The sequence below is a fragment of the Mustelus asterias genome, chromosome 5 (genome assembly GCF_964213995.1).
Source record: "Mustelus asterias chromosome 5, sMusAst1.hap1.1, whole genome shotgun sequence".
NCBI lineage: Eukaryota > Metazoa > Chordata > Chondrichthyes > Carcharhiniformes > Triakidae > Mustelus > Mustelus asterias.
The window spans coordinates 145,880,953-145,891,993 of NC_135805.1; the positions used below are offsets into that span (position 1 = coordinate 145,880,953).

The window sequence follows — 11,041 nt, forward strand, 5'->3', positions numbered from 1 at the left end:
GTTTAGGAGAACGTTTTCTCTTCTACACTTTTTAAATGTGGCCAGGTGAATGTGGGGCCCCTCTGTGTCTGTCAGTTTCCTTTATCTTACCATGGGTTCTGAACATTGTGCTTCTGTATGGGAATTGTGCTCTGCACAGTTAATTACTGCTGTGCAACTATTTGATATATATGTCATTGAGTTTGAGTTTTATTTTGAATGCACCATTCTCTGTAATATGAATATGGCTGATATTCTGCAAATAATGTGCTTGATTCGGAGCTGTGTGCTTTACTTTCACTGTGTCTCTGACATGAAAATGTTTCTGATAGGCAGATGTGTGGGTTCCATTCAGCATTTTTAACTATTGTGGTATGTAACTTCAATTGCATATTCTCTCTGTAAGTGTCACATACGTGTCCATGAATTTATCCTGTGTCCCTTAGTTAATACTAAGTGAATGAAATTGTTATCTTTTCCTGACAATCTATGATATGAGATTGTAGGATTTAACCTTTGCCTATCAAATTTTGGTGCAGGTATTGCTTTTACTTCATGTCTCTGTTGCACCTGGTATGTCATTTTCTGTTTTACAGTGAACCTCTGATATGTGAGTGCAAGATACACTTTGTACCTTTCAATTTCTTATGTGAGCATTCACCTTTCTCACCAGTCTCTCCCAGTCTGCTCTCTACCATAGGGTTGTAGGCATATGTTTATTTGTTATTTACTGTAGCTATCAATGTGTGCTTCCTGACTAAGATTACCTTTCTTACTTTGAGAAGCATGGTATTCCTGTTTGTATATTTACATTGTGCAAAAAGTGGTTTCATTCTACACCTCTTTGTCTGTGTTGTGGGTTTTGCATTGTGACTGCCTATCTATGTCATGGGAATCTGGGTTCAGTATGTATCCATCAATCTCTTCTGGCCCACTTAGCTTTCTACCTCGCAGTCTTGTGGGAAAGAAGAGTGACTTAGCTCCACAGTTCACCTTTGATCCACACAATACATGTGTTGGTTTTTGCAATGTGTGAGTTTTCTAAAATCTGTACATATCAAAGCTATTTTGGCAGAAGAGAATGTGTTTGTTTCTCTATCTGCCTTTTCTTAACATTGAATATAAATTCTGAACTGTTGTGTGAAACTTCAGTTCTGTGAAAGTGATTCCTTTCTGCATTTATTACTGATCAGATTATGATGTATAAATGTGATTTTCACACTTTTCCTGTCATTTTCTGGTAATTGAGTGCTCGGGTTTCATTGTCCCTGTGTATTTCTGGTGTTTAAGAGCCTTGTTTGTGCACGAGTGTTGTTCTCTCTCTCTCTCTCTGTCAGTTTCTGAATTATTCTGCATCACTGACTGATATGTGGATTTGATATTAGTCAGCATGTCAGTCTTTTGCTATATGTTTAGCATGTAAATAACAATGAATCACTGGTTCTGTGGCAGATGAGCATGTTTTGACACCTATTAATTAATCAATTTTGCATGCATGTCACCTTAATTCTGCATCTAATAGTAAATGTAACATTGTGCTCCATTAATATCTGTTTAACTGTTGTTGGTGTACAAACATTTGTCTCAGTATTAAATCTGTGAATGTTCGTGTTTATCAGCAATCATTAATCTATTTCATGGTGCTGTGGCTTTATTCTGTACCGATGAAATTTTGAATAAAATATTTCTGTTTAACATTTCACACAAGAGCCTTGGCATAAAAATGCAACTGTGTGTTATGCAAGTGTGAGTGTTTTCCATTTTAATGCACACTAATTGTTTCCAATACATTTTTTTTAAACAGCAGCCATTAATGTCTGCTCTGTCTCTAATATGTGTCTATGGGTTTTACATTGTCTGTCATTATGGGAACCAGGGTTTATTTTCCATCAGATTATCTTTCCAATGTGAGTGATGTTATTTTATTCTCTGTAGATGTCTGTAGATGTCAAAATCTGTTGAGCAGGTTCCAGTGTAACACATCTTATTTGCTGTGATCTGGTATTGTGACCAAAACTGAGAATAATGATCTGGTACATGATGTAGTACTGAAACAAAATGAACATTATGGATAAATTTTGTGATCCTTGTAGTGGAGTTTAATGTGTTGCTTAGAGATGACTGGGTAGAATCTTTGGATTAAGTTTGTACATGTCACTAAGCTACCTGATATTTCATTTGCAGCTGAAGGCCTATTCTTGTGAGATGATTGGACCACCTTTCAATGTGATTTGAGAAGATTCCTTCACCCAGAGGGTGGTGGGAATCTGGGATACACTGCATGGGAGGATAATAAGGATGGGAAAAGCTCAAACTTTAAAATATATGTGGATGAACACTTGACTGTCATAACGGTCAAGATTATGGGCCAAAGGATTCAATTTAACATTTTGCACAAGAGTAACTCCTGTAGATTTATTGTAGGTTTAGTTTACTTGGTCTGGACTCGATGGGCCAAAGAGTCTGTCTCCACTGTACTGACACTGACTCACCTGCCCAGTGATATTGAGCAGGAGTGAATTGGGGAAAGTTATTCCATCTGTCCTTTACTGTATGACTGGTGGATTGAACATGTTTACCTAGAATTTTAGATCAATGAAATTCTGACAATTTTTGATCTCTGTACCAATGGATCTGATGTTCTGTCTATGCCTCTGCACTCTGGGATTAAAATTGTACCTATTGGCAGTTAGAATGAGACAGGGGAGATTATTCTTCTCTGATGGATCCGCACACTGGAAATTATTTCTCCAGATGTTCACCGAGAGGAAGGAAACATATATCTTGTAAGTCAAGCTCAGATGATGTCAAAGAAATAGTCAACGGCATATTTCAATAGATAATCAGTAAGAAATATGCGTTCTACAGATCATAACCAACAATAAAAAATGTTTCTGATTCCACTAACCCACACACAGCCTTTATCCATCTGGCATGATTGGTGGTTTAACAACAATTGACAATATTTAGAATGTATCCACAGGGATCTGGGTTCGATTTCCGGTTTAGGTCACTGTCGGTGCGGATTCTGCTCGTTCTCCCCGTGAGTCTGTGTGGGTTTCCTCTGGGTATTCCGGTTTCCTCCCACAGTGCAAATACGTGCTGGTTAGGGTGCATTGGCTATGCTAAATTCTCCCTCAGTGAACCCGAAAGGTGCTGGAGTGTGGCGGTTTTCACAGTAACTTCACTGCAGTGTTAATGTCAGCTTACTTGTGACAATAATAAATAAACTTTAAACCGGTACCATTCAGAGGATGTCACTACCCGGGGGGGACAGTGAGATTTCCTCAGATCGAGTAACAATTTCCCATTGCTCTCACCATTTACTGAAACCAACACGTTTCTTTCTCCTTTCTCAGCTGAATGAGCTGCTGCCTCCAATATATTTCCAGTCGTGTTTCCTCCCAGAATCGAAAGATTTGCGGGTTAAGTTGATTGACCATGCTAAATTGCCCCTGGGTGTCAGGGGGTTTAGAAGGCTAAATACATGGGATTACAGGAATAGGGCCTTGTTGGGATTGTTGTTGGTGCAGGCTCGATTGGCTGAATGGCCTCCTTCTGTACTGCAGGAATTTAACGATTCAATTACAGGATTGTTCCCATCCTCACTGTCCCGCCTGTTTCCACCATTCACTGGACAATGCCAACAAACAAGCTGAAACAGCAGCTGAACCGGGGGATTATACATCACAGGTTTGAGCAGAGAAAAGCCCGATCATTTTCACTAGCAGCTTTTTCACCTTCTGGCTCCCTCAGCAGTGTCTCACACAGTCCCAGGGACGCCTCTCCCTTCCCCCCGGCTCACTCCAATCCCGGAACAGGTTCCTGCTCCGCTCTGCCTCTTACAAACAGCTCCCGAATCTCCCTGAACTTCCCCCGAGTCAGTGAGGATCTCTGAGCTCCTCTGTGTCCACACTCACCAATGGATGTGCTGCTGGGATGTGAACGCTGCTTCCTCGCTGACCTGGGCGCTGACATTTCCATTTCAGTCATGATGTGGAGAGGGCCTTCGCGACACACGACAGCGCAGAGTCGCGGAGCAGAAACTGATAGCCAGGTTCCGCACACACAAGGACGGCCTCAACCGGGATATTGGGTTTATGTCACACTATTTCACATAAATATTTCTGCTTTTTTCCTCCTGAGTCTTTATCATGCGATCCTAGAATCAGAATTTATGTCACACTATTTGTAACTCCCACAGTTGCGTGGACCTGCAGAGTTTCACTGGCTGTCTTGTCTGGAGACAATACACATCTTTTTAGCCTGTCTTGATGCTCTCTCCACTCCCATTGTTTTGTTTCTTAAAGACTGGATTAGTTGTAAGTATTCGCATTCCAACCATTATTCATGTAAATTGAGTCTGTGTCTTATAAGTTCTGTTTGTGAACAGAATTCCCACTCACCTGAAGAAGGGGCTCAGAGCCTCGAAAGCTTGTGTGGCTTTTGCTACCAAATAAACCTGTTGGACTTTAACCTGGTGTTGTTAAACTTCTTACTGTATTTCCATTTCAGTCAGTTTCAAACAAAGGATTTCCGCTCACTGAGGAAATGGGCGGGGCCAGTGGAGGGAAGCGCGCATGCGTCAGGGCATCAGGGCTGCGAGCAGGGCAGCATCGCGCATGCGCGCCTCTCCACAATCATTCAGAGAACAAATGCAATTTGCTGAGTTATAATAAAGGCAAAAATACAGCGGATGCTGCAATCTGAAACCACAACAGAAAATGCTGCAAAATCTCAGCAGGTCTGACAGCATCTGTGGAGAGAGAATAGATGATGTGGAGATGCCGGTGTTGGAGTGGAGTAAATACAGTAAGAAGTCTCACAACACCAGGTTAAAGTCCAACAGGTTTATTTTGCTACCAACTAAACCTGTTGGACTTTAACCTGGTGTTGTGAGACTTCTTACTGAGAGGGAATAGAGCAAACGTTTCGAGTTTGGAAGACGAAGGCTCAAAACGTCGTCTTTGGAGAGGATGTTTCCACTAATCGGAAAAACTAGAACCAGAGGACACAACCTCAGACTAAAGGGACGATCCTTTAAAACAGAAATTCGTTTAAAACAGAGATGAGGAGGAATTTCTTCAGGCAGAGAGTAGTGAATCTGTGGATCTATTTGCCGCAGAAAGCTGTGGAGGCCTGGTCATTGAGTGCCTTTAAGACAGAGATAGGTTCTTGATTAATAAGGGGATCAGGGGTTATGGGGGGAAAAGCAGGAGAATGGGGATGAGAAAAATATCAGCCATGATTGAATGGCGGAGCATAGTCGATGGGCAGAGTGGCCTCATTCTTCAACTATGTCTTCTGGTCTTATGGAAACATTCGCTCTATTTTCTCTCCACAAATACTGTCAGACCTGCTGAGATTTTGCAGCATTTTCTGTTTCTGTTCCAGTTTGCTCAGTTCCCCTGTTCGATTTGCTCGCAGTTTGAGCAAAGGAAGCTGGGCTGTGGGGAACAGGCAGAGAACGGTTCAAGGTGCTGGATAATCCCTGTCTGAAGTTCAAACTGAGATCATTCCCTCAGCGTCTTTGCTGTTCATCAGCACATCCTCACCAATACATCCTCACCGCGAATCGGTGTGTTTGCTGTGATATCGCAGGAGTTAATATCTGATCAGAACAATCCCAGATTAATTTAATCAGATTGAAAATGTCGGACACGAAGCACCTATCGAACTATTTGAGTCGAAATGTTCTTGCAGATAGGATTGTATTGAGGCGGGAATAGTACTGAGAAATCTGGATTGAATAAATCCAGAAAATAGCTTGTATCTGATATTCCAGTTTGTCCGTTTTGTTCCGCGCGCTTTTTTCACTTCTGTTTGAATTTGAATCCAAAATGTCGGTTCGAGCCGGCAGGAGGAGGAGCTGGATGGTGAAAGACATTTCACTGCTCTGTCTGTCTCTCAGTCTCCTCCCCGCCCCGCCTCTCTCTCTCTCTCTCTCTTTCTCAGTCAGGTCGGGGCGAGCTGTATAATAAAGGAAGCTGCAGCAGCTCCTCTCTCATTCAGCAGCGATTTGACTGAAGAAGAATCATGTCTGGCAGAGGAAAAGGAGGCAAAGGACTGGGGAAAGGCGGAGCAAAGCGGCACCGCAAAGTGCTTCGTGATAACATCCAGGGCATCACCAAGCCAGCCATCCGCCGCCTGGCTCGCCGTGGCGGGGTCAAGCGGATCTCGGGCTTGATCTACGAGGAGACCCGCGGGGTGCTGAAGGTTTTCCTGGAGAATGTGATCAGGGATGCGGTCACCTACACCGAGCACGCCAAGCGCAAGACGGTCACCGCCATGGATGTGGTGTACGCTCTGAAACGCCAGGGCCGCACTCTCTATGGATTCGGCGGCTGAACAAATCCACCCAATTCTCACAAAACCCAAAGGCTCTTTTCAGAGCCGCCTACATCCTCACATTGAGAGCACTGACTTTGGTGCAGGAGCGGTGAATTTTAACGTTTGTGATTCATCATCGATTGTATGATCATATTTTAAATTTTAGGACATGAGCTATTCCGCTCTTGCCATGTGTCTTCCGTTACACAACAGATTCGTCTTCGCTTGCTTTACCGTACATTGTAACCATCAGGAACCGGACCATTCCGCATTCACCCTAACGTGTCTGTCCTGTTACTACCTGAGCATTTTTGCCGCCTCTTTCAGAGAAATGTCTGATTCAATGAACATCTGGTAAAAAGACACATACTGCCTGTGGGTCTGAAAAAATAATGGACATATTGTTTCGTCGTTGCTTCAATTTCCTGTTAATCATTTATTACCATTACAGTTTGTTTTAAGCTGATGTATCTATATTTCATTCCTTCAATCGGTCTGTAGCAATTCATCTCCCTTCAATCGTCTAAAAATTGTTTTCAAATCATTCTTAGAATGCACAGAATGAGTGCTGTGCAGAAATAAGTCTTTCATGAAGTTTATTTGTGACACTCCGTTTTCCGCATTCCATTCTCCGAAAGAGCATCTTGCCCTTGTAGAACTGCCCTGCACGCAACATAATGCGGATTTCCCAAAGCTCAGGGATGCTTGTGTTCTGCACTCTGATCAGGTGTAGCTTTTTCCAAACATTATATTCTCGCTTCATTTTCACTCTCTTCTCATTTGCGCTCTGTTCATGGTCCTTGAGACATGAAGCAGGATGCTACGGATTATATCTTTCCAAGCAGCATGAATGCTGTGTACACTTTGGGAAAAAGAGCTTATTCAAACATAAACTCACAACGTCCCATTTGTGATCACGACATTTTGTCCTTGCTCTTCTCAGCTAATCCAAAGCGTAGAAAATCAAAATGATCAACCTTATGAATTTGGTCAGAAACACAGCAGAAGAAGATTCCCCCCCCCCCCCCATTAGAAAAGTGAAGAGCCTCGTTTTCCCTTAGCATCTATATTTTTATCCCAGTTTGTTATAGCTCGTCAAAGAATGAATCTGAATTTATTCCTGGTGCTAAGGCAGTGTAAGAAGTTTAACAACAGCAGGTTAAAGTCCAACAGGTTTATTTGGTAGCAAAAGCCACACACACAAGCTTTCGGAGCCTTAAGCCCCTTCCTCAGGTGAGTGGCTCCACATCATGGCTAAGGCAGTGAGGAGACAGATTTTTTGCGATTTTTAAAACTGAGGCAATTCGCTTCAAAGTCAGTTTTCTTTAATTTCCGTTTCTTGTCGCTCAGAGATTGGCGGGTTTTTTAAATTGAAGAGTTCCTCCAATCAGGGCCCTGAGATCCTTGCCTCCCAATCGCTGCTTTCAAACTTGTCCACGTGATGGGGCAGCATCCAGTCAGGAGCAGAGGGCGGTGACTACAATGTATATAGACACTCAGAGCGGCGCCAGCATTCTCAGCCTTTGTGTCCCACACAGTTACAGATCATGGCCAGAACCAAGCAGACAGCGCGCAAGTCCACCGGAGGGAAAGCTCCCCGCAAGCAGCTGGCTACCAAAGCTGCCCGCAAGAGCGCTCCAGCCACGGGCGGAGTGAAGAAGCCTCACCGCTACCGGCCCGGCACTGTGGCTCTGCGGGAGATCCGCCGCTACCAGAAATCCACCGAGCTGCTGATCCGCAAGCTGCCCTTCCAGCGCCTGGTGCGGGAGATCGCTCAGGACTTCAAGACCGATCTGCGCTTCCAGAGCTCGGCCGTCATGGCCCTGCAGGAGGCCAGCGAGGCTTACCTGGTGGGGCTCTTTGAGGACACCAACCTGTGCGCCATCCACGCCAAGCGAGTCACCATCATGCCCAAAGACATCCAGCTGGCCCGCCGCATCCGCGGGGAGCGCGCCTAAACTGCCCCGGACCCACTATTGGCCTTTGAAATCCAAAAAGAAACCCAAAAGGCTCTTTTCAGAGCCACCAAATCCATCAAAAAGAGCAGTAATGTGCGTGAGGTTACACATTCTGTTCCACTTGGCTCAAAATCCAATTTTGCACCGATTGAATGAGAGTAAGGCATTTGTTCAATAGTTACGTTAAAATATTACAATTCTGGTCTGCCTCGTATGGGGTTACGGGGCTGTTGTCTGTGTCGGATGTCTTGCACCTCCCCCCTTCCACTACAGTTAGGGAATGCTAGGTAACAATACGAGTCCCTTCGAACCGTCTTCTCTGCCCGGGCCATCCAGCACTTATATATTGAGGCTATTTTCAAGCAATTAGCCTTGCTGCCTTGTTTGGAAGTTGCATATAAAATCGTAAAGAGCAGGGGACGACTATTCTGCATCAAATCCGCAACAACCAAAGATGTGCGAGTTAAGTTGATTGACCATGCTAAATTGCACTTTGTCAGGGGGATTGGCAGGGTAAATACATGGGTAACTGGGATAGGAGCTGGGTGGGATTGTTGCCGGTACAGATTCGATGGGCCGAATGGCCTGCACTGTAGGGAGTCTGATACACTCTGGCAGAGCATCTGAGGCAGGTGCTATCTCCATAACACCACGTATTTACTCCGCTGTTTCCCTACACATCTTGGGACACTGAGGGGTATTTTTATTTCAAAAATATACTTTATTCATATGTTAGCTGAGGAAACATTACTAATATAGTGATTGGAAATGTTTATGTAAAGAACGGTTTTATTTAAATTACATTTTCAAAAAAATCATCCATTTATTTTTTTCCTAAGATGAAAAGTTAGTGCTTAGCTCAGAAACGTTTAATATATTTCAATATAATCCCAATTTTTAAAAATCGAACTATGTACATTTGTCAACTTGCACATTGTGGCGCTTTGACGGAGTTACGCACATTTGAGCCACTGAGGGGTAATTTAGCTACTCCTGACAAAGATACTGTATCTATTTCATCACCAACACCTCCCCCTCCCACTCCTCCCCCGTCAAGCTACGACGGTACAAACCGCCTCGGGGCAAGGCAAATAAAAGATTGCTGAAGACGTTATTATGATTAGTTCAACTTCAGTGCTATCTGCACATGGGCAATATCAGAAGTACTGAGCGCTCAGAGTTGAAGTTGAATTCCATTGCACTTTCTCATTTTCAGTTTGGGTCTTTTGCCCAAAAATTGTATGTCTGACATGGAATGAATCTTGTAAGCATTACAACTGAGTACGGCTGAAAGAGGCAGGTTGAAACTTTCGATCATATACTTATCAGAACACGTCAGAGGAACATTGGTACAGGTGGAAAACAACAATTTATCCCGTGTGTATTAATTAGTGTTCCCCTGACACCGGTTTTCGTACAAAATGGCCTTGGCGTCCAGTACTTCCCCGGAGTGCAGAAGCTACGACATCTCCTCTGGAGCCTTCAACATGTCATTGATGAAGACGAACATCTCGCCAAGGCCATCCCCATACCCCCACTTCTTGTCTTCAAACAACTGCACAACCTCAAACAGACAATGGTCCGCAGCAAACTACCCAGCCTTCAGGAGAACAGTCACCACGATACCACACAACCCTGCCACAGCAACCTCTGCAAGACGTGCCAGATCATCGACACGGATGCCATCATCTCATGTGAGAACACCATCCACCAGGTACACGGTACATGCTCTTGCAACTCGGCCAACGTTGTCTACCTGATACGCTGCAGGAAAGGATGTCCCGAGGCATGGTACATTGGGGAAACCATGCAGACGCTACGACAACGGATGAATGAACACCGCTTGACAATCACCAGACAAGACTGTTCTCTTCCTGTTGGGGAGCACTTCAGCGGTTACGGGCATTCGGCCTCTGATCTTCAGGTAAGCGTTCTCCAAGGCGGCCTTGACGACACACGACAGCACAGAGTCGCTGAGCAGAGACTGATAGCCAGTTTCTGCACACATGAGGATGGCCTCAACCGGGATCTTGGGTTCATGTCACACTATCTGTAACCCCCACAACTTGCCTGGACTTGCAAAATCTCACTCGCTGTCCTGTCTGGAGACAATACACATCTCTTTCACCTGTGCTTAATGCTCTCTCCACTCACATTGTCTGTACCTTTAAGACTTGATTAGCTGTAAAGACTCGCATTCCAATCATTATTCTGTAAATTGAGTTTGTGTCTCTGTATGCCCTGTTTGTGAGCAGATCTCCCACTCCACCTGACAAAGGAGCAGCAAGCGCTCCGAAAGCTAGTGGCGTTGCTACCAAATAAACCTGTTGGACTTTAACCTGGTGTTGTGAGACTTCTTACTTTATTAGACAAGGCATAGAGCACAAGAGCACTGAGTTTATGATGTAAAAAACGCTGGTAAAGCACAGCTAGAGTATTGTGTACAGTTCTGATTGGCACACGATCGGAAGGATATAATTGCACAAGAAAGGGTGCAGAGGAGATTCACCAGGATGTCGCCTGGGCTGGAGCGTCTCAGCTCTGAAGAGCGGCTTATAATGCTGGGATTGTTTTGGTTAGAGGAGAGAGATGATAGACAGGAATGAACGCTTCCCCTTTGTGGAAGGGTCAATAACCAAGGAGCCTAGATTTAATTTATGGGGCTGGAGATTTCGAGGTGATTTAATTTTTTTTTTACATTTTCACCCAGAGACTGGTGGGAATGTGGAACTCACTGCCTGAAAAGAAGCATTCAGAAGAACAGTTAGAATGGA

General features: G+C 44.1%; 2 protein-coding genes across 2 annotated transcripts; both read left to right on the top strand.

Annotated features, from left to right (window-relative positions):
• Window positions 1-6,015: 6,015 nt before the first annotated feature.
• On the top strand, window positions 6,016-6,327 carry LOC144494044 (histone H4). Its single transcript, XM_078213620.1, has one exon. The coding sequence runs from the start codon at window positions 6,016-6,018 to the stop codon at window positions 6,325-6,327; it is 312 nt and encodes a 103-aa protein (XP_078069746.1).
• Window positions 6,328-7,758: 1,431 nt separating this feature from the next.
• On the top strand, window positions 7,759-8,267 carry LOC144494045 (histone H3). The gene has a single exon (XM_078213621.1). It carries the CDS (start codon window positions 7,857-7,859, stop codon window positions 8,265-8,267), a length of 411 nt encoding a protein of 136 aa, XP_078069747.1. The 5' UTR covers window positions 7,759-7,856.
• The last annotated feature ends 2,774 nt before the right edge of the window (window positions 8,268-11,041 follow it).